The following is a 23,901-nucleotide window of genomic DNA, read 5'->3' on the forward strand; positions in this document are numbered from 1 at the left end:
CCTGTATTTATATAGCGCAAGGACCCCAAAGCGCTTTACACAACCAGTCATCCACCCATTCACACATACAGACCTCTATGCACACCAGTTATTCTTATCGCTTTTACCAATACCACATATGATGTTGCACATGGTAATATTGTATATTAATAAGTTATTTTTAATTTTATAAGGTCATATTTCCACTGTAAACAATGCACTGCACTGTTAAAACTCATGAAACACAAGTTATAACATCCACATGTGTGAATATTACAAATAATAGACCTTCTGATATCTTCTTATATATTTTTTCTATGCGTTTTCTCAGTTTGCTGCTTTTTACCACCAAAAGCTTGAAACAAACTGCAAACAAATTTACATCAAGTGGAAACTTAATTAAGTGATATTTTCTTAAAACGTGACTGGTGGGCTTTCTGTTACCTGTTGCTGTGTGTTTTGCGAGTGTGAGAGTGGGGTTTTGTGTGGCTCTGTGTGAGAGAGAGATTAATGATGATGGTGTGCGTGACGTCAGGCCGTCTCCATCATCGCCATCTGCTCCTTATAGCGGACAAACACCGGCCAGCGGCTTGTGTGTGACACTGAGTTAATTTCACATCAGGGAGCACAAAAGCAAGACCGATAAACTCTCCCTGACACCCACTCTTGGACTTCTCCATCCTTTCATGCTGTCACCGATGAAAAATGTACAGGTGTGCTCAGAGAAAAGGCTTTTTCACTGTGAGGCCAGCAAAAGCAAACATGTCAGAAAGCATAGCTACAAACAATTGTGTGAAACAGTAAAGGTCAGAACTCTTCATACAGCACTGGCTTTATACGGATTAAATATCCAAACTGATGATGACTGATGAAAGAAAGGTAGAGAAAAATAAACACTAAAATTGAAAAATACATGTATTTGAGAAAAAATAGAGCTTTTAAAAACTGCAGTCAGGTCCGTATGATTTTTGAAAATTAAACATATTTTCTCTAAACCACCTCAGTAGAGTTTATGTAGTTAATCAAAGATGTACAGACTAACACAATTTGACTGATAATTTGATTGTTTTTCATTCTTGGATGAAGTCTCACCATAAACTGTTTCCTTCACTTATCATACCTCCAGATCTATTTTATTTCACACGCTCTTTGTCTTTCCACATCATTCATCATAATTTAGTTGTCTTCTGTGGTCTTTCGGGCGTTCTTGGTGCTGCAGAGCTGACCGCTGCATTCCTTCTTTTTGAAAATGAACCAGATAGTTGATTTGGTCACTTGTAAAGTTTTTGTCATCTCTTTTTCGTTTGGTTCATTTTGGATTTTAAACCTAACAATGGCCTGCTTCACTTGCATCAACGTCTCTCTGGACCTCACATCAAGAATTCCAGTAAACAGCTACCAAATGCAAGTTCTGCTTTTTGTATCAACTCTTTCTATATACTTAATGTATCATGAATTAGCAAAAGAGCAGATTTCACCTGGCCATTAAGCTGTTTCTCAGTCAATTGTCCCATTAAGTTTCAGCCTCTGAAAATGGGGACTGTGAATTAAAAACACCTGTAATTCCTAAACTTCAGGCACATCTCGATCGACTAATCTAAAATCCGCTGTGGTGGTGTACAGAGGCAAGATTATAAAATATGTGCTACTGTTCAGATATGAATGGCAAATGATTCTCATATAAATGGTAAATGGTAAATGGCCTGTATTTATATAGCGCTTTACTAGTCCCTAAGGACCCCAAAGTGCTTTACATATCCAGTCATCCACCCATTCACACACACATTCACACACTGGTGATGGTAAGCTACATTGTAGCCACAGCCACCCCATATAGTGCATTTATACTCTACCTGAAAAGTCTACCTGAGCAATCAAAGCACTTTATACAACTTTCCTGGTTCGTACAAGCACTTTGTTGTCTACCTAAGGGTTTTCTCACACGTTCATATTCTCATGTGCGATGACCTATTTCAGCATCTTGCCCCCGGATATTTGGCGTGCAGACTCGACCTGCTCTACCTCCTGAGCTATAACCACCCGATGTCTGCATTTATGTACCCAGTATAAATAAATAAATGACAGCACAGTGGAGAGCATACAGGAAGAGACAGAATGGCGAGGACATACAGCAGAGGGCTGCAGGTCAAAGTCAAATCCGGGCCGCTGCATTCAGCCTTTAGTGACATATGGTTTCCTGCTCACACTGTTAGCTAAACTGGTGCCACTTAAAATTTAAGCCTAAATACATTTTTACAATCTCATGACCTGCACAATGAGGCAAATCCTTTTTTTTCTTCATTTTATCCTTTTGTTAAGATCTCATTCTCAAAATAATTTATGTAAAAAGGGAAATACAAATTTTACACACATTAAAAAAATGTTTGTGTGAATGAGTTTTTACAGACTGTAGCACAGGCAGATTTTACAGCAGCAAATTTGCAATGAAGTAACAGGTAAGCATTAATTAGGGGTCTGATATGAAAGCATCCAGGTGTGTGAATTATACTATAGACAGAATGAACTAAACTACTACTATTCATCAGAATAGCTGCTGTAAGAAGAATACACTATATTTATTATCCATTTGTGGCACTTTTCCAGCATTTCCAGCATCTTCTTTTGTAAAGAAAGGCCTCTATGGGGTCTTATTTACTGTATCACCTCCTGAAGATATCAGGATGAAACCATAAACAGCTCAGACACGTTCTCACACACTTCCACTGACCCTGCTTAGCACTTCCCAGAACAGATTTTTGTGTGTTTAGACGCTAATGATTATAAACTTGTCATCGGCAATGATTGACCATCTGTGTGTGTGTGTCACCGTGGACTCTGATTTACATCAGTACTTCCCTGCTCGCACACACTGTGCACTCCATTATCCCCTAGCAGAGTGTGTGTGTCAGCACTTCAGGTGCCACATTAAGGTGATGTGTTTAATCATCAGTTCAGCCACTGGTCTGCCCTCTTCACACTCAGATGTAACAGTGTGCCTCGAGATGTTTTGGTAGCAGACCAGTCAGCTCGCAGGCGAGGGCCAGGTGTGTGTGTTTGACAGCGTGAGTGCATTGGATGGGAAGTGAGCATTTAAAGGCAAGGATTTGCAGATTTTTAGGGTGTGTATCATCTTCTTCTCGAGTTTATGGTGTTTGCAAAGTTCCAGCGTCAGATGAGAATCTAATCGCAGAGGCGGACAGGTGTGTGTCGCCGCAGGGAACCTTTCGACAGTGCCGCGAACGCTCAGGATGTCTAACTCCACCATCAGCTTCTACGCCCTGTCGCAGTCTTTCAGCTTCTCAGACATCATTGTCATTGCGACCTACTTTCTTCTCAACCTCGCTGTTGGCATCTGGGTAAGAATCGAGAGGCGTGAATGAATTTGTGCCGTTCTACTAATTCAGCTCGTTTTGGATGTTTGTGCAAATCAGTTTGTGTGTCAGTCCTCATGCAGGGTGAGCAGAAACACACTGAGTGGATATTTCTTGGCTGGGAGGGACATGGCCTGGTGGCCGGTGAGTCCATCTGACATTAACTGTGGAAATAAAGCGTGACCTGCAATAAGTTGATTTTAGTTTTCACAGATGGTAAAAGTGATAGATGTAGGCTACACTGACTTTTTTAAACAATTGTATGGTTCTTACAGGCACTTAAAAGGGTGGATTTTTTGTGTGTGGGGGTGGGGGGATAGAAAAATGTAGAAATCAATTCTCCTTGTTTTACTAAAATTCAGCCACCCCTTACAGCTAAAACTGTAAGGCCAAGCTGGGTTCTGAACTTAAGAGAGACTTGGTAGACTTATGCTTAACGGAAACTGTTTCTCATTAAGTAAATAACAATGTGATGATAAACACTGACGTTAATGAGGCTACATGAGAAATGAAGGAAGACAAATGCTACAGTTGCAGGTTTAAAAAAAGAAAAGTTTTGAACCCTCTGAGAAGATTTTCCATCATTTTGAGCACAAGCATCAAGTCCACAAACTCTGCATGTAGGTCAGGGGTTTGCAGCAGAGTATTTCTGCAGTAAAACCTCCAGACCTTTTCTTCTGTCTTGCACAGATTGGATCGTCTCTCTTTGCCAGTTCAGAGGGCTCGGGTCTGTTCATCGGTCTGGCGGGGACGGGAGCTGCCGGAGGCATCGCTGTCACCGGCTTTGAATGGAATGTGAGAAACACAAAACCGCAGTCAGAGAAACATGCGTGCTCATCAAAACAATACGAGATGCTGTTTTGTTGTATCTGTTAATGGTGATTAAATGCATTGTGGCATGGAATGAAGCAGAACAAGCCTGCTAATCCTTCAACAACTTCTCTCTTTTGTGGTGTGCTGACTAGACAAAAGGAGGGGGGGGGCATATGACATTTGCAGCTAAATAAAAATAACATCAGTTGCAATTACCTGCTTTACAACAGAAAGTTTACCTAATATGAACATGGCTGTCTAGACCACAAAAGTTTGTCATTTCAATGTCTTCCTCTCTTCAGCTGTAACAGGCAGCTTACAGCAGGGGGCAGCAGCAGCATAGCTGTCCTATGTGGACGCAGAGCATGCGTCTTAAATAAAGAGACCTGTGAGCTGACTCTGGCGGATTTCTCATTAAACCCCTCTGTTTTCTATCTGACCCCTTCTCCCCAGGCCACCTATGTGTTGCTGGCTCTAGCCTGGGTATTTGTGCCTGTCTACATCTCCTCAGGGGTTGGTCGGCACACACAAACACACACATGCACACACACTCACACAGGTACCCATCTGCTTGTTCAGGCTGGTTCTGCAGGTACATTTTGGTGCCAGGAGGCTTTTCCCCAACAAGGATTCCCCCGCCTTGTAAATTCCCCAGAAGGGTGTTACTGCACAGCACTCACACACACACACACACACACATCTTAGTACTCATTTTATTGTTTGTTGGCACATATATTTAAAAAAATAAAGTCATAAATACAGTTGTGAACGTACTAAACTTCTTCATAGTCGGTATCTTGAATCCATCCAGAGTTTTCTTAAGGAAATAGGTCACTGGACATAACTCGCATTTTTTCCTCCCCTTTGGGTTATTTATCCAGCCACATCAGGGGTGTCAAACATAAGGTACAGGGACCAGAACCGGTCGGGAAAGATGGCCCACTGGACAGCTTTGGAAAATGTTATGGCGTGCATAGATTTTGACCTGTGAGCTGTGTTCTCATAAGTTTTACAACTTTTCCTACTGATCCCACAACCTTCCACAGAAATGTCTGTTTCTGCAGTAGTTAAAAAAAGACAGTATATGCATTTTTATAATTACAGTCTGGCCAATGAACTACCAGCACCTTTTCTGTAATTTGCACATTTATCACAGTTTCACTGGTCAGACCCACTGCAGATCAAAGTGATCTATGTGTGGTCAGTGGTATAAATAGACTTTGACCTTATTGATCTACCCGTCCTTTTTTTGTACAAGTCACTTAGGGTTTTTTCCCCCCCGCACATCTTGTGATGCAATTTCACAGAAAAGGGAAGCTCGCAGCTGAGAGCAAACATCAGTAGTGTTTACTTCCTGTCACATGCACAAATGTTTTCTCCCAGACAGCTCACACTTTCTTCTACAGACTGATATTGCATTATCACTGAAAAATAATCAAAATGGCAATATGAGACTATCAGGCCATGAAGAAAAATATATAGATTTTGTAGCTTTTGGGATAAATTGTCTCTTAAAGTATGCCTCCTCCGTGTAGCTGTGGCACGCTGAAGATGTTGAACTGTCTTGTGTCCAGATCGTGACCATGCCAGAGTATCTGGGACGTCGCTTTGGAGGAGAGAGGATCAGAACCTACCTGGCTGTCCTCTCGCTGATGTTGTCCATCTTCACAAAGATTTCAGTATGACTATGTGGCACAAACACACCTACATACAACCCCATCTGACTGTACAAGTGTCTCAGATGTGAGTTCATTTGTTTGCCAACATCGCTGACTGGCATGTTTCTCTCACCAGACTGACCTGTACTCTGGAGCCTTGTTTGTTCAGGTGTGTCTTGGGTGGAACCTGTACCTGTCTACCGTCCTCATGCTGGTGGTCACTGCGCTCTACACCATTGCAGGTAGATATGAAAGTGCATTACAATTCTAATATTTTATTATGCAAACAGAAATCCCAGAGACAAACATATTGCATATTTTGGAACGTAAGACTCGGCACTTGTTTGTTTCTTTGCGCAAATAAAATCTCTGTTTTTCAGGTGGTCTCGCTGCTGTCATTTACACAGACACCCTCCAGACGTTTATCATGCTCGTTGGTGCAATTATCCTAACAGTTACTGGTATGTGCTGTTTCATAAACACAAAGTATTGCAGGGCCAATTTGCAGAATCAATATCAATCAATAATTGTTCAACAGCAGCAATAAATGTGCATCCACAGCTTTCAATAAGATTGGTGGCTACAGCCAGCTGGCCGAGCGGTACAGCAGAGCGATACCAAGTAAAATTATTCCCAACAGTACCTGCCACCTGCCACGGCAGGACGCCATGCACCTGTTCAGAGACGCCGTCACCGGAGACCTTCCCTGGCCCGGGATGACTCTGGGGCTCACCATACTGGCCACATGGTACTGGTGTACCGACCAGGTAAGTCTGGAAGGACGAAATTCAAATACTCAAGGTGTGAGGATCGATCTATATACTGGTATTGGTATCAGATTGATACTTTATTTGTATCTTCTGAGTACAGAATTATTGCTTTTTTTAAGAATTTTTTTTTCACCTTTTTGTGTTGACTGACATTATTCAGGCAGGTGTTTTTGTTCCTCATAGATCCCTTGTGAGTTCCACAAAGAAGCATTTGTGAAATGCCATTGTCGTGTTTGCTGAGGAATTTTACATTCTTTTTGTTGTCTTTTTAGTCTTGGCGGGGCTGTCAAACACTTGTCATGAAGTCACTTCATGCTGTTTCCCAGTTGTGCTCAAAGATCTGCATTCTGAAGCACATTTCTTTTACAAACCTCAGTGTGTTTGGCTCTATTTATCCTTTCTAGCACGCTGACTAATCTCAAGATTGAGGCACTGAAAAGCACGTCTATACTAGGATGCTGCTGTCATGCTTCACTGTTCCCGCACTTCACCATAAGAAAAGCATTAGACAGGCGCTGAGCAGTGGAGACTGCAAGTTTTGTTTCAACGCACTGCCATGACCTCCACGTTTCTGCTGAATAACTAAATTATCAAGGTCTACACACATTGGAAAGGATGTTTCTGATGACAGTTTGGTCTGCCATAGCACAGGGTCTGAATACTTATAATACTAGTTTTTTAAAGAAATCTGAGAACGTGTTTATCTGCTTTAACTGTGGGTCATGGAGGACTTTGAAACTGGACTATGTTTGGAGAGCCACTCCAAGAAGCTGAATTCCATTCTGGTCAATATTAATTTGATCTCTTTATGAGCCACAACACTCCCAGTTTCTTATGCGGCACTTTGAAAACTAGACTTTGTTCCGCTAGTGTCACTGCATCCTCAAACCTTTGCAAAAAGAATAAAGGCTGGGCTCTGCCGTGTTGCCCAGATGCTGATTGCAAGCCAAACCTCAGCTCCAGGCTACAAAAATCCCTTCAGAAAGCAAGAAGCTACAATTATATTTTTCTGCAAACCAGGAAGCAAAAGCAAACATACCTAAAAATACCTCGGAGTGTTCATTCACAGTCATTTACCCTGGAATATTTCCTGATCAGCTGTCTGGGTTGTCAGGCGCTGTATGCTTGAGATAATATCTTTCATTTTTAGTAATGATATGCTTCCTTCAAATATTAAGATGTTTGTACAATACAGTGGCATTTTTAAATGAACTAATGCTTTATGTGAGCTAGTTGAAACAAAACAATGGGACAAATTTAACTGTCTTTTTATTTACAACATTACAACTTATGGTCCCATGTTTTTCACACATGTTCATACATCTGCAAAGGTAATCAGGGAAGTCTGCCAGTGATTTCAAAGCAACACCCTCTCACCATCAGCAACCAGTCCCCATGATATCAACACTAGAGCCTAGAGCCTGCATGTCACAGATACACTGCACGGTGCGTGACATGGGTTGGCTGAAGAGAATCACAGCTGACCAAACACAGTACCATATCTTAAAAAAAAAACAGATCACTCATAAATCAGTTGCAAGAGTGCATGCTATCTTGTTTTGCATGTTGTAAACACAAACACCTGATATGTTATTATCAGAGTTTATTTCCGCACAAACACGTCAGCAAACTTTCTTTTTGGTCAGTCACTCATTTGAAACCACCCAGAGATATCAGAGTAAAGCAGATCTTGTAAGCTTTGCGTCGCAGTTTCCAAACAAAAAGAGGATTAAAAACAAAACAAAAAAACAACACATCCCACAATGAAGCATTAATGTCCTCACGTTCCCTGACCGGCCCACAGATCTACCTGACAGGCTTATTATTCTGAGGTGCTTTCTTCTGCGGTGCTCCTCCTCGTGCTCTTAAGTGTTTAAAAGTGTTAATTTTTGAGAAAGAAACTCCAAGTAATCCCGTCTGGTTGGCTGGTGGCTGTGGTGACGTGTGGGCTTCCTTCTTGTAGCCGGGACTGTGTCGTCTCGGTGACCGCCCGGAGCGGGTCTCTACGCGCAGCTGGGCCGAGTCAGGCTGGAGCATTTGGCCCTGCCAGTAGCGGTAACCTCCTATCACTGGGCCAGCTGCTCGGGTGGGCCGATGATAACTTCCTGGTTTGGCGATAACTACTGTTGGTCCTCTCGCTCTTGCATCACGACCCGGAGATCTAGAGGTCTGAAACAACTAAGCAGAAAGAGCACAGAGAGGGAATTAAAACTCTAAATCCTCCATTATTCTCTAAGGAGTACCTCAGGGGTCAATTCTGGAGCCACTGCTATTCATTATCCATGTTTTTCTCTACTGTTAACAGGAAATGTTACTATTTATTATATTCATTTATATCTTATTACACCATATGTTACCTGATTATGTCTTATGGAAATATTTTTAAGCACCTTTCTGTGTGTTTAGGTTATCGTACAAAGGTCCCTATCTGCTAAGAACATGAGTCATGTGAAAGGAGCCTCCATCTTTGCCGCCTATCTAAAGATGTTGCCCTTTATCTTCATCGTCCTCCCTGGGATGATCAGTCGAGCTCTCTACCCCGGTGAGTGTACACGAGCGTGGGTGCTCAGTCGCTCATGCGCACAGACACGCAAATACCTTTTAAATTGGAGGGGAAAAATATGTCATGTAAGCATGTACCGCAAGCAGGTAGGGACTTGCTTTTGATACCACTGATGAGACACACCTATTTTGACGTGGGTTACATAAATGTGTGCTTTTCCAGTAAGTGCTGCATACTTTTGGACAGCAATCACAATTTCTGGGAATTTCAGCAGTGGTTTTGTCAGTGATTACTCATTACGCATTAAAAACGTTTAAAAGATTAAGCATTGTGTCATCTAGGGTAGAAACTTCCCTAATGGATTAAGCTGTTTTGTCTTTTCTTTTTCTTTTTTTAATTGAATGATTACGCGACTCATCAATATAGCCTGACACTGACATCTTTGTAAAAGAAGATATTCAATATAGATTATGCAGTAAAACAGTGTGTTCTTGTTTTTAAAAAGCTTAAAAATGTCACTTAAACTCTTGGCAACACTTTATAGAAACACAAATACATTTACTTACTGTTAAAAAATGAAAAGATAATAATTCATGTTTATTGTAAAGTGGTAAATTATGTTTATAAGGCTTCATTTTAAGTGGTAATAAATATTGAAAAGTGACGCTATAAACATTATATGGATATCTGTCACAAAGCAGTTTGTATTGCTTGCTTTAAACCGTGCCTAAACAGGCGTGCGGGTTGGCAACAGAGTAAATCACAAGACCAGAGAGGAGAGAAGTGCACGTCCTGTTTCACTCATGGCTTAGTTTTGTTTTCATTGGCTGTTTGGTTTTCTTTTGGCACTAAGATCTACTTAAAAAATGAGATTTAAAAAAATAAAAGTTTGAGTCAAAATACACTCCTCTCTGAAAGACTACACCACAGGGTAACTGAGGTTTTAAACTGTGACTTCGAGAGGTTCTTCCTGAGCTTTCATATGTGACGAATGTGAAGTGAGTCCAGCAACAACACCTTGTGTGTACATCTGACAAAATGTGACTTGACACTATGAAAATGAGTAATGAACCTTCTATTACAAACTCACTAAAGCTTCATACTACTTGGTAATCATGAACAAATAGAACTTTTTTTTATATATACTGATGCATGGTTCGGGTGAAAGAGAGGGTCAGAAGGTCAGCGACTCGATCCCTGACTCCTCATGCTTGTATGCATTCTTGGGCAAGATAGTGAACCCCAAATGACCTCTAATGCATCCTTCTGTGTGTGTGTGTGTGTGTGTGTGTGTGTGCATGCATTGATAAAGTGCTGTATGGATGTGTGTGTGTGATTTCCCATTTTTTGATTATTTTAGCATCACTCGAGCAGTAATACCGAGTGCTCACCTGTCCTATGTGCCTGTGTGGGGAGAGGTGCTCCTGTCTGCGCAGCTGCTGTGATTGGCAGATGAGAGCAGCACTGTCCTCTGATTGGTTGGGCTCTCGCAAGTCCAGCATGCTCTGTGAGAAGCGGGCCATCATGTTGAAACCGTCTCCTTGGCGTTGTCCTCGGCCGGACCCTGTTGTCACTCCATTGGTTAGCTGGTTATTGGGCTCTGGCTGCGCGCAATCGTAAAACTCCTCATCCGATGCTGTGGAGTTACTCGAGGGTTCGTCATTGACCGCTCGGTCACAGTTGACCTTGGTGCTGTCTTGGCTGTCATTATCGTTGCTCCCAGAGTCCTGGTCATTGTCCTTTGACGTTAAGCGGCCACGTATCAGGGTCACCTCTTTCTGGGGTCTCTTTTTCTTAAATGAGCCTTCTAGACTCTCCAGCTGGTCCATTTTTACCAGAGTGACCTGCGCTTCACCAGGTTTCTCTGAGGAGGCAGGTTCTATGAGCAGCTGCAGGGTGCGGCGTTTAGGAACAGGAGGTGCTACAGGTTGTGTCTGTGGAGGTTCTGCAGCATTTTCTGTTGGCTGTGAATCAGCAGTAACACTAGGTGGTGAAGTGGAAGTCTGTGCAGCTGGTGTGTGTGCATCCTGTGCTGGGGGTGTGTTGGGCTGTTTAGGGGAATCAGTTTGGTCTGTGTTGGGAGCTGCGGGGGATGGGAGCTGTTTGTTAGTTGGACTCACAGGAGTCGAAGGCTTCAGGCTTGTATTTGCAGAGGGGGTGTCAGCTGATCCTGCAGCTTTTGCAGGATGTGAAGCAGGCTGCTCAGTCTGTGCTGGCTGTGAAAATGGTGAGCTGAAGCGTATAGCCTGACTAACCTCAAACCTCTCCGACCTCTGCAAGTGAACCTGATTGGCCCGCTTATCATCCCTGATGTTGATAAAGCCAATCACGTCACTTGGTGGGTCTGGCTCAGGCCAGGTGGGCAGGTACGGAATCAGGTATGCTTTCTCCAGATTGGCTAATCCTGGATGTATGGGTGGCTCTTCAATAACGCCCTTCAGCCGTGCTTTCATCATCTTTAGCCCAGTGGGATTCTGGGAGTTTGAGTTCTTGTTGCTGGAGTTCTGGTCAGATGAAGTGGGACTTATGTGGGTCCCCGTGGTGACAAGAGCGTATTTGGGGTTGATGAGCTTCCTGGCAACAGAAGCCGGCACAGGTGCAGGAGCCGCCTGAGGGAGAGGGTCAGGTACCGGCTCGTCTGTCATAGGAACCTTGTTGAGTGACACGCCTCTGGACGTGAGGTAAAGCTCCCGAAACTGGAGGTCAAAGGTCTCCACTGCCTGTCCTGTGATCACAGTGATGAGGTTACGGTCCAAACGAGACGAGGACCAGGTAAAACTGGAAAAACACAGAAATGGAGAGAAGTCTCAGAAGGGACTTCAATGTTTTCTTTGCACATTTTTTTTCCTACCAGCTCTATTCCGGTCCTGTTTATCACATCTAAACTCCTTCTTCCAAGTCACAGCTCCCACTGAGAAAACAGAAATCTGAGATTATAATAGTTTAATCATTATAACACGCTTTTGTACTCTGATGTAATGCACCACATTTTGGTCTTTGATCACATTGCATAAGTACTCCTCCTCAAATTCCTTCTAACAGATCCAGTCTCACATTACACCGACATTTCAGTAAAGAAGCAACTATAAATGACAGTAAACGGTAAGGATAACACACCTAATTTTCAAAATTTGCTTTGGCCGCTAACAAAACCGTATTGTGACTGTTATGACATGTAACTGCTGGCTCCAAAGCAAAACAAGCAGAGCAATGGACTTTAATATACTTCCCTTACACTCCGTCAACATCTTTAGCCTGACACTGAGTCTGCATTTACTCTGTAATTTCAGCTGGGGAGGGGAATCAATTTTCCCCAACAAGTCAGTCTGAATCAAACTATTTTAAGCCAACACTGATCCGCTTGTTTCTCAAAACACAATTCACTAGCCATGCCTCACAATGCATAACAACAAGCTGACAGTAAAAAAAACCCCATTCGATTCATGTCACACTTCCGGAGGAATCAGGCACCTGGATCAAGTGGATTCAGAGGTCAGGACCCTGACAGGTGAGAAACCACGATAACCATCAATAATGAAAAAAGCTGGGGTACAGTGGCTTTAAGCAGTTGTCCACATTGATGCTACGCTTTTTGTGTTATCTTAGCAAACACAGAACAGCAATCACTCTCCGTGTAGCTCTGTTTAGCTCTTCACCACAAATGGTGGTCAAAGGCTCCAGCATGTTCACCAGTTAGTTACTAGCTCTGTGTGTCTTGTATGGAATGCATGTGTATGACTGATTTATTAAGGCCATTTCCTGCAAGCAGCTGCATGCTGCAGCAGGAAGGACTGGGTAAGACTAAACCAGACCAGTAAACCTGCAGGTCAGAAAACCAAAACAGCGAGCTGAAAGGCTCTAAAGCCCTCCACAGAGGTCATGGGAAATGCACGGATGCCTGTTTATTTTTGAGTGGAAAAGGTCATGCAATTAACGGCTAATTTAAAATATGCAATTGTGCAGATTTAGAGACACAAATGAACGCTGCTCACCTGTAGGAGCCAGAGATGGCTCTGTCTCCATCTACCAGAAGAAACTTCTGGCTCAGAGATCCACGCACCTTCTGTGCCGATCGCGTAAAGAACTCCACGCCTCCACAACAGCGTACGCGCAGGTTCTGCACATGCACACATACATAAAGGGTTAGTGCTTGGTAACCAAAGCCTCTAGAGGGTTTAGTGCTGATGGATGGAAAGGTTTCAGTGAACAAAGGGCAAAATAGAGGAAACAAGAGAATGGAGAGGCAGAAGAGAATGCGTTTCCTTGTTACTCAAGAGCCGGTGCTCAGCTTTAATACCTCCATAGTCTCCCACTGGGTGCCTCTACAGGTTAGAGCATAGACTTTCTATCTACGTACGTGCATGCCTGTTTGACACACCCTGTGGTGTTTGTGTTCGGCTCTGTGATAAGGGTGTGGTTGACAGGCTGAGCGTTACCTCGTAAGTAAACGCTGTGTGTGAAATCTCACAGGGGACATTAACAACGGGAGTGATGGCGCTCACAATAACGGAAGAGATGTCAGATAAAAAAGAGACTGGCAATGCGGTAAATGCCGTGAGGAAGGAATAAGGAGAAGCGAAAGGAAAACATGTTACAGAAAGTAAAAAGTCTGTGTGGTTTTATTGCCTGCAGCATAGACAGGAATTTAACTGCCGTCGTTCTGGCCTCCAGTCCAAAAAAAATCCCCCGTGAAACTCTTAAGTATTTTCTGTTACTGCCTAGACCAGTTCAACTCAACTTAAGAGAGCCAGAGAATAACAAAGAAAACCAAGCTATTGCAAACTAGCTGCAGCATGCACCTCACAAATACCCGCAGGCACAAACCTGGCAACCTACATCAATCATGGGCCGCCCAAAAATGTTCCTTTGTATAGTGACAATATAATTTCAAAAAGGTGTCTTTAATAACAGATGTTTTTTCCAATCCTCCCCCTCCCCATTACTGTATACTTATTGGGCGTACCCTTCTTTATAACTAGCCCAGCAAAACATCATCCATGCGTACATGCATGTGACTGGCAATACAAACCTTTAGGTGTCCACGGTGCATATCAGCTCTGCCACACATGGAAAGAAAGCAGGGCACCGCAGCCATGTCGATGATTATGTACACAGGAATCTTGCGTTTGTAGGCCGCATCCATCAGGTCTCGAAAGATATCCACATCTGTAAACACATCCATCACCACAGCTATCACCTAAAAAAAAACAAAAAAAAAAACAGCACACATACACATAGAGGAAAACCACAAATGTTAGTTTTAGTGCTTCCTGGTCTCTGAGGGTGGGTTCTATTTCAGCTGCTTTTATCAGCGATATTCAATCCCCAAAGGAAGCTGGGAACACAAGAAATTTGAGCATAATATTCCTGTAGTTTAGAGCCTGTTAGGAACAGAGGCTGTTTTTTGGCAGAGAGGTGATAAAATGTGGGTGGACAGTATGTGCTGCGCAACACTGCAACAGTAGAGACAGGCGGCTCTCTTTATGTGATCCAGCTTAAAGATTACGTTTAAAGCAGCAGCATTAGGTAGACTTTGGAAAATGATGATAAGTCTTGAAATTTTTCATGTTTTTTGTATTACGTTTATTGTGAAAATACATGTGCATTGAAAACCAGCCTTTCTCTTTGACACTAAGTCTGATTCATTTAAGCCTCAATGTTTCTTTTGTCGCTCAGGTGCAAAGCTGGACTACTGCATGAACATGTACCAGCATTTATGGATGTGACAGGAAGACTGCTGGCATGTGACAAATTCAGTGATGTCAGGGCATTTCCCCCCCCCCCCCCACTTTTTTCTGTTCTCGTGTCAAGACAGGACTTGTTTTATTTAAACTATAATGAAGGGAAGCGGGTTTCTGAGACGGGTCTGTGGCAAATTATGAAATGAAGACAGAAAGGTGAACTGAACTTGGAACATGTCCAAAAAAGTCAGGCGAACATAATGTGCTGTGCTCTGCATCATAGGTGGCAACAGACAAATATTAATAACAAGATAAAACGATCATGCAAACAGCAACAGCCAACAAATAAATAGATTGATAGAAGAGTTATTGTCATTAACAATTAATCTTAATTGCCAAAGTGTTTTTCAGATGAGGCACAACAGTAATTTCCTGTCAGACCACTAACTGATTACTCGCCTAATCATTTTAACGCCAAGCAAAATCATTTTTATTAAGTGCACAAAGTGATTTTTCTTCTTTGCTTTAATGTGATGGTGAAGCATTGTTTTGAAACTTGCGGGTTTGTGGCAGTGAACTTCTTTATACATTCACTGACTGGAGAAATATTGAAAACAATTATTCACTGTGGTGCATTCACTGACAGCACAGAAAATGCACTCCAGTTTTTGATGAGTTGTTAATGCGGTTTCCTGTTGCTGCGTTGACTCAGTGCTGTGGTGCGTTTCAGGTCTCTGTATTATGCTGCTCGCCATGAATTTGTACTCAGCTAAGATGTGTTTTGTCCCCCACATTTTGGCTACATGAATGGAGGAGTCAAATAAAAACACCTTGCGATAAAAATCCAAGCATCAAATCGCGAATATTAACATAATTCAACATAAAGAGGTGAAAAAACAATAAGCTAACTGGTTAATTCTCGTCACTGTGAAGCGTTTCTGTTTTGGTGGAGAACCTCTAAACTCCATCTTCTTCTCTGCCTACCTTCTGGGCTGACGCAATGCTCTTCCGCACCACTTCCTTGATGTGCGTGTGCCCCTCGGTTGGAGGCTGTGTGTGCACGGTCACGCGCGTGACCCCTCGGTATGAGATGGCCTCGGGCCAGCCTAGGTCCAGCTCTGCCACGGAGCCCTCAGACCGGTCCGGCCAGTACTCGAGAGACACCTCATCGTCTCCGGTCTCTTCCCAGGGCCCCGGAGTTGTGTTTCCTGGCCCTGGCGTCCCGGGTTTCTGGAGATGCTCGTAGCCGGGCCTGTATGCTTCCGCCGTGTGTACAATCCGCTCCAACTCCGGTTCCGAGAGGAACTCCCGGACGCCATGCTTGCTGATGTATTCCGTGAACGCGTCGCGGCCCTCGACGATGAGTGCCTCGAGGGCCAGCCGTTGGTCCTCGCTGTAGAAAAACTCCGGTTTGCTCTCGCTCACGCGCCAGTTGACGTGGTGATCGTCTAGACACTGGACCTGAGATAGCGCCATGACCCCCAGTAAACCCGCCGGTCAGTAAATAGTTAAACACTGAAACCACTCTGACCCACTTTCCACTCGTCCGTCCGGGGGTTCAAACATGGAAGAAGTGCGATCTGTCATTACGGTCCATTTCGGGTCCGCGTGACCGGGGACAAACCAGACCAGTGGCAGATATTTTCATCTGAGGCAAATAAACCGCTATCAGTTCCTCAACCCGGGCAGGCTCCAGCTCAGCCCTGCTCTCGGGTTACAGATATCTCTCTCTCTCAGGTGTGGTTGGAACAAAGCCCCCCTCCTCCACGCCCAGCGCCACGCCTTACACCTGACAGGAGCCGGAAAACTGCGGAAAGCTGCGGCCCGGCTCGGCTGCTTCTCCAGCCTCGGGGCCCGGCAGACACGGAGAGAGACGAGCAGCTGTCTGGGTGGATGAGTGTGTGTCTGCCAGTGAGTCAGTCTAAAGCGGAACAGGCAGTCGACACAAAGAAAGAAGTCATTAGTCCTTCGGTAAAACTTTTAAACTGTGTGTGACTCAGTCTGACTGAGGCGCTGACGACTCACTTTTCCACTTTTTCTTTTTTTTTTGTTGTGTCGGAGCGCGAGCCTGAAGCCAGAGGTGTACAGATGTTCAAAGAAAGGAAACTTCCCGGAAAGAACACAAAGCAGTCTTCGCTAACGTGGCGGTACCGAGCCTCTTTACTTTAAAGTGTCGCTGCAGTCACACGAAGTTCGTCCAGGTCCAGCAGACTGTGTGGCGGAGCCGCCGCCGAGTGTCTGACCCTGGAATCCGGCAACGGAAGCTCGGTGTCCGGGGGCAGAGAGGCGGAGTGTCCGGTAGTTGGTTAGGAAAGAGAGGCATTAAACTCCACCCTCCTGCCAGCACACAGGGGGAAATCTTGTTCTTCACCCCAAATTAGAACCCTTACGAAAGCCCGTGGAGCTAACCCAAGAGGCTATAACAAGTTATACAATATATGATTTTATTATTTGTGTGTGTATGTATATATATATATATATATATATATATATATATATATATATATATAAACGTGACTACTCTGTTTAAGCTTATACTTTCACTATTCATTCATTTAAATGAACCTAAAAGTTAATAGTTATTCTACTGTTATATCAGTGCAGGCTTTTTCCCCGGTTTCCTGTGATTGCTGCTTATCCACGGGTCTCTGAAAGGTAACGCTGAAAAACAATAGCTTTATCAGGGTTAATATATAACATTAGCCAGATAGAGAATCAAATAGGTCACCCTTTTTGCGCTTTTTAACATGTAGCAGACTTGTGAAAATGAAATGTGTCTCAGGTCTCCTGGATGTTTCAGCTGAGCTGTGGGTGGTGATTTGGGAAAAATTATTGAGTAGCTTTGATGAAAGACTCCAGTCTTACTGGAGCCAATGAAGCTGGAGCGTGTGTAGCTATGTAGTGTGTGATTATGTATATACATGTTAAAGTTTGTGGCTTTAATATATTCCTTTCCTCATTCTCGTCTCACAAGGCTACACAACAAGTATCCAACATTTGGTCATGATGCCTCTGAGCCAACTCAGCTGTTTGTGCAAACACTTTTCCCACAGATAGTGTTTCCTAGTTCCTAGCTGCACAATGGATGGTAACTCGGAAAGGATTTTATTTTTTTTTACTGAACAGGCAATACATTTGAACCCATCTAGCTCAGACTGACCCTTTGAAGTACCTGGAAAGAGTCATTCCAGGAAAACTCAATCAATGCCGTCCACCTGACCCAGAATCAGTTGTTTGTTAGATTTCTTTTAACAATAACAAATTGTCCATATTTAATAAAGCCATGCCAAGTGTAACCTTCTGTTTAACTTTATAAGTATAAATACAGGAGCTAGACACATGAAACTTTCACGGCTGAAAACTACGTTTAAATTCTGTTTTAAGAAATCGATTTTACATTGACCTCAAATGCCACAGTCTGAAGCCATGATCTAATTTTTCTATAAACAGGTTTGAGCGTGAACATCATGGGACGCAGTTTTAATAGAGAAACTCCACCAGTTTAACATCAGTGACATAAGTTGACAGAAACCTTATTTGTGCATGGATGTTGTATCTTTTTTCTGATAGTTCACTGGAGAAAACTTTTAAAAAGTCCAAGGGTCATATCAACACATGGAACAAAGTATTGGTTTTATCTACAGTTTGACCCCAGCCACATCTTCTACTCATGATTTCTACTAAATAACTTTGTCATTTATTAAGTTAAATTGGTTTATGGCTATGAAATGAAGAAACAACATTCACATGCTCCATGTACAGGAGCTTGGACACATTACACTGATCAAACGGCTTTAGACCCAGATTTTGACAGTGCCCTGGATCACAGAGGGTCTCAGGATCAGTGCATGCTATGAGAATGAGACAGCTGGATGGGCAATGCATCAACCACAAGGGTCACAGCGATTAGATGTGTCCGCTCTAAACTTCGGTAAGGTGAGTAAAGGGACATGCCATCTTATGTCACAAAGAAATTTGTCATCAGCTAAACAGGTAACGAAGCAGCAAATTGCAAAGCAAACCAGTGGTGTTCAGGGTGGTTAAAGAGGTAGAGCAGTGGATACTAGCTGGCTACTCCAGTGTGACTGTGAATGAGGGTTGTAGGTAGTTGGAACAGACACATTTGAATGCTTTCACATGGAACAACCCTGAATCTGCCCTTTAGTACCTTTCGTGGGACTTAAAGGGAACAAACTTGAATTCTGGATGAGAGGAAAAGTCACCTTCCACTCATGCACACAACTTTTGACTATGCCTCCATGTTTCAGACTCTGTAGGCTGTGTGGATCCAGAGGAGTGTGTGCGAGTGTGTGGAGCTGAGGTTGGATGCTCCAACATTGCTTTCCCCAAACTGGTCATTGAACTCATGCCAAGCGGTGAGAATGTGTTTTTTTTCCCAAGCAGCCACACAACACTTTTCAGGTGTTTTCACCTGCATCTGAGTGTCTGCGTATGCATTTTTGCAGGCCTGCGGGGACTTATGATAGCTGTGATGATGGCCGCTCTGATGTCTTCGCTGACGTCCATCTTCAACAGCAGCTCCACGCTCTTTACCATGGACATCTGGAAGAAGCACCGGCCACGAGCCTCTGAGAGAGAGCTGCTGCTGGTTGGCAGGTGTGGCACTCATGTGTGAATGAGCTGGAGGTTGATTCATAAAGAAAAGAGACGCGCTGACACAGTTTGCCTTTGCCCCAGGATTGTGACCGTGATTTTGGTGGTGGTGAGCGTGGTCTGGATCCCCATCCTCCAGTCAGCCAACAGCGGGCAGCTGTACGTTTACATCCAGTCGGTGACGAGCTACCTCGCTCCACCCGTCACTGCTGTTTTCACTCTGGCCATCTTCTGGAAGAGGACCAATGAGCAGGTAGCACACTGACAATCAATATAATAAAGTTACAGCTGCAACTCGAAATTACTATTTTGTCTTTCATTCATGATTTTTCTGTGACATGATGAAAATAGCAAAAATCACAGCGGTTCAATTACATCATGATGTAGTTAAAAAAAGCTATTTTATTCCAAACACACTTACAACACAGAAAGAAAAGACATCTGTAAGTTGTTGTTACACACTGAAGGAAGCTTAACCCTCCATCCCGGATACCTGCCCTCAGAACATTCTGGACTTTTGAGGTTTTCCCCTGTTTGCTCTGTTTGTCCTTTCACTTACACCGTAACGGCTGCATAGTTTTATTAGCCTCAAATGGGATCAAGCTGTGTGCAGCTCTCTCACACACACACACACATACCCACAGAGTGCTTGGTGTGGTGTCCCTTGTGTGTGAGCTCAAAGCTGTGTGTATCAGTAATTCACTTCATGAAGTGTATTGTTTATTGCTTCCTCTAGAGGAGCCGGAGTTCTCACTTTAAACAATAAAAGTCATTGGTGATCTTTGATAACAGACTGTGAGCGACAGAGGCCTGCTGTGACTGTCACAATTAAAACCTGCAGAATGAAGTGCAGAGGAGATGAGAAGGAAAGCCATACTGGGTTAAATCTGATATCATACGTGTTCAAGCGTCGATCGCCAGCAAGTAAAGACCAGTCCTCTGGATATTCACGATCCCTGTTTTAATAGAGCACGTCCTGGGTGTGTCTGCTCTCGCTGCTGGCACGTTGTCCACAGACTGAAAGAAAGAGCATTTTCTCAGGTTTTTCTAATGAACAGGATTTCCCTTCCCTCTTACTGTGAATACTACTTCCCCTCCAGCTCAGTTAAGCTGCACAGAATCTACTTTAGAGGATTTTTATTATTTTGTGTTTGCAGTGAAATCGCCTGGGGTTACAACATGAGCTGGCAATCACCAAGCAAACACACATTTGGTGATTTGCAGGTCAAAGGACATCTCTGTTACGTAAAAGAAAATCTTATCCACGTCGGCTCACTTCGTTGGCCAAGGCTCAAATATCTCAATAGCTTCTTTAAGTTTTCCTCTGGCATCATAATCAGGCAAAACATGGATTAGAAGAGCACTTTAGGTTAGTCGCCAGCATTGATTTAGGCTCTTCAGTTTTGTTTGCTACTAACATTACACTACAGTGATAATAAATACTGTTGGCCATCAGTGCTACCCCTCAAACTAATAGCAGGTGCGCCAATTTGAAAATCCTAGGTGAAAATCCTTCTTGAAATATCCCATACGTCACCTTGTTCTCAAGTTATTGCATACACGAACTTGTGTGTCCACACCACCCGCCTGCCCACCCAACACTCCCAGTAGGGTGATGACCATTCCAGATTGGCCTTTTTTTAGCCAAAGGGTAAAAATGTGGCAGAAAAAGTTTGTTAAATGACCTCAGTCTCTGAAACATTTAATCCCAAAAGTGAGCCTATTAATAAACTGTAGAGATAAAAGTACTTGGCCACCTGAAGGAGCTGCTCAGACATGGAAACCCATGCCATGAAGCATGAATCCTTAGACCAAACCAGTGTTTGTAAAGGCAGACTGCCTTTACAAACACTGTGGCAATGGGACTCAAAACACCTGAATTCAAGGATTAAGAGGCGTGTCCCAATACTTTTGTCCATATAGTGTCTCATATGGTGTCTCGGTTTCTTTTCTATGTTACCATTTCACTTTAGACCTATTAAAAGGTTGTTATAAAAGGTGAACTACATGGTTACACAAAAGCTGTGAGCTTTGTATGTTTGGATAAACACAATAAAAATATAAATGATATTGAATCACGGGGTCAAAGGACACACATTACAGCACGGGATGAGTCACACGCTGAGCAGCATGACACTGTAGATTGCAAACAATCGAAAGTGTTTGCACAGGAACACAATGTGTGTTGTGTTCAAAGCTGGGCAGTGAATTAAGCTCATAAAAATGTCAGCTAACCTTGTAATTACTAACACAATATCTGGATCCTAGTTAGTATCTGTGCATGTTACATTATAGGAACTGTACATGTGAGGTATGTCTAAAAAATAAGAACAGGTGGAATGAAAATAAAGGAAAAATAAGATCAGATATGTTCTCTGTGTGTGGCTACAAGGCAGTTATTTTCAAACTGCACAGATCACATTCTTCACTGAAGGCTGAAGGAGTCGGAGAGTGATCTGTGCCTCTCTGCGTGTTTGTGTGTATTAACAGTAAGTGAGAAGTGAGTGATGTGACGATGACAAATTATATCTCTGGGAAAGTGATGACATTAGCTGAACGCACCCATGTGTGGTTCACAGTTGCCTCGGGAATGAGACACATGCTTCCTGTCCAATTAAATTCAGCTACTCGGCTCAGAAAGGCATGTAATCCAATCTAGGTGTATTTGTGTGATTTTTAGGGCGCCTTCTGGGGTCTGATGGTGGGTTTGGTGGTCGGCGTGTGCAGGATGGTGCTGGAGTTTGCCTTCCCTCCTTCCAGATGTGGCGTTGAGGATTCGGCACCTGCAGTGCTACGTGGTGTCCACTACCTCCACTTCGCCATTCTGCTCTGTGGGCTCACGGCAATTGTGGTTGCCGTTGTATCACTGCTTACACCACCGCCCACTCACGAACAGGTGTGCACAAATGGATACAATAGATAATACGACTATGAGGGAAGTAAGCTTAATCAAGTATGGTCTGTGTCTGGTGGGGAAAACACTCTGTCACTACAGAGAATTAAACAGACTTGCACTCATCTATAACATAGAGTCTGCACTGGGGTTGCTTTAGGAAGGGCGTCCGCTGTTATACTCAGCCAAAACAAACAGGCAGAGCATGCTGTGATGATCTCTCATAAAAAGGGGGCAATTGAAAGCAGCTTTTATCTCTAGCATCAGATAATCGTGCCTATCTGCATCGTCCCTTGTTTACAGCTTGTGATAGCACGTTATACGCACTATAAATGCACATGCAATAAAGATCTTATACATTTTTGCAAAAAATAGCAAGTGGGGGTAACTTTTGAAATGTTAAAGTCAGGGTGTTGTCAGGGTCACCTCATGTCAAAATGGCAGTAGAGTTTTACCTGGTTGATAGTGAATAAATGAAACTTTCTTGGTTTTGCTTCTTCGATTTTTCCCAGGTGTGTAACCTGACCTGGTGGACAATAACTGAAGAGCCAAAAAGAGACATTCCTCTGCAAAAAGTGTCCTCCATCAGCCACCGTAGCTCCCAGGGTAAGTTTGTCAGCAGTCACGGGGAATAACCAGCTATCATGTGAAAAACAAGTCATTCTCACACACACACACTGCTCCTGTTTTTGAGTAACTTACTGTGTCCGCTCTGTGTGTGTGTGTGTGTGTGTGTGTGTTGCAGACTCTGAACCAACACGGCGGGTGACGACATGTGGTCAGAGGGCAGGACTGTGTATCTCAGCAGTACGGAGATCAGAGGAGACTCCAGCTCCCAGAGTCCCCAGCATTCGAGAGAGCGTGTTGTGGTCGAGGTTCTGCTGTTTCAACGCTCTCCTGCTGGTCAGCATTAACATTTTTCTCTATGCATACTTTGCCTGAGGTGAGGTCAGATTTAACATCTGGCCTCAGCTGAACTGTAGTCCCTCCAACACGAGCTGGAAAGTGATCCCTCTAGATCCAAGAATGTGAAGAAACAAACAGGTTTTTGCTCAGATTTCACTCGAATCATTAAGACATCGACTGACAGTGTAAAGCCGGTAGATGCCGGTGGACAGCACAGCACACATATCTATTAAAACAGTTACATTTAGATAATAATGGAAATAAAATGTTGAAGTGTGTGGATTATAACAAACCAACAATAAATAAAAGGACATCAAATATCACCTTTAATTTAAAGCTTCACAATATGCAGTGAGAGCACATCAGTGTGGTTCAGGCTCTGCATGTGACATAATATTGTTGCCTAGAAACGACATGCTCAGTGTTGATTATTTAGTTATGTTTAGAGCTTTGTGTGAATGTTTGCACTAAATGTTCTTTTGATTTAAAATTTTATTTACATGATTTATGAATTTTAATCAGAACTTCTCACACATGACCTAAAGCTGTTATATTGAAGTCTTTACCAATGGAAGCAATGGAACAGTGAGTGTAGCTCCAAATGCATCCCAATGAGAAACAATGAGAAATTTCATGTTCATTTTATCAGTAGTAATATTTCCATGTGGTCCTGTAATCTTTTTTTCCAGGTGATATCAAAACTGAACTGAATG

General features: G+C 43.2%; 2 protein-coding genes across 3 annotated transcripts; one reads left to right on the forward strand and one right to left on the reverse strand.

Moving 5' to 3' along the window:
* The first annotated feature begins 3,118 nt into the window (after positions 1-3,118).
* On the forward strand, positions 3,119-23,896 carry slc5a10 (solute carrier family 5 member 10). The gene is made up of 15 exons (XM_026171538.1): positions 3,119-3,335; positions 3,423-3,494; positions 4,041-4,145; positions 4,617-4,676; positions 5,738-5,842; positions 5,958-6,063; positions 6,202-6,282; positions 6,383-6,588; positions 8,998-9,133; positions 19,044-19,151; positions 19,242-19,392; positions 19,474-19,642; positions 22,070-22,285; positions 22,795-22,888; positions 23,028-23,896. Exons 1-15 carry the CDS (start codon positions 3,228-3,230, stop codon positions 23,222-23,224), a joined length of 1,914 nt encoding a protein of 637 aa, XP_026027323.1. The 5' UTR covers positions 3,119-3,227; the 3' UTR covers positions 23,225-23,896.
* fam83gb (family with sequence similarity 83 member Gb) lies at positions 7,844-17,224 on the reverse strand. 2 transcript variants are annotated; one of them, XM_026171535.1, is made up of 6 exons: positions 16,801-17,224; positions 15,760-16,696; positions 14,124-14,291; positions 13,087-13,211; positions 10,486-11,872; positions 7,844-8,769 (listed from the first exon to the last, which is right to left on the reverse strand). In XM_026171535.1, the coding sequence occupies exons 2-6, from the start codon at positions 16,249-16,251 to the stop codon at positions 8,398-8,400; spliced, it is 2,544 nt and encodes an 847-aa protein (XP_026027320.1). In that variant the 5' UTR covers positions 16,252-16,696; positions 16,801-17,224; the 3' UTR covers positions 7,844-8,397. The 2 variants fall into 2 exon arrangements, with proteins under 2 accessions (XP_026027320.1, XP_026027319.1); XM_026171534.1 differs by having other exon boundaries at positions 15,760-17,224.
* Positions 23,897-23,901: the final 5 nt, after the last annotated feature.

The sequence above is a fragment of the Astatotilapia calliptera genome, chromosome 6, assembly GCF_900246225.1.
Source record: "Astatotilapia calliptera chromosome 6, fAstCal1.2, whole genome shotgun sequence".
NCBI classification, from domain to species: Eukaryota; Metazoa; Chordata; class Actinopteri; order Cichliformes; family Cichlidae; genus Astatotilapia; species Astatotilapia calliptera.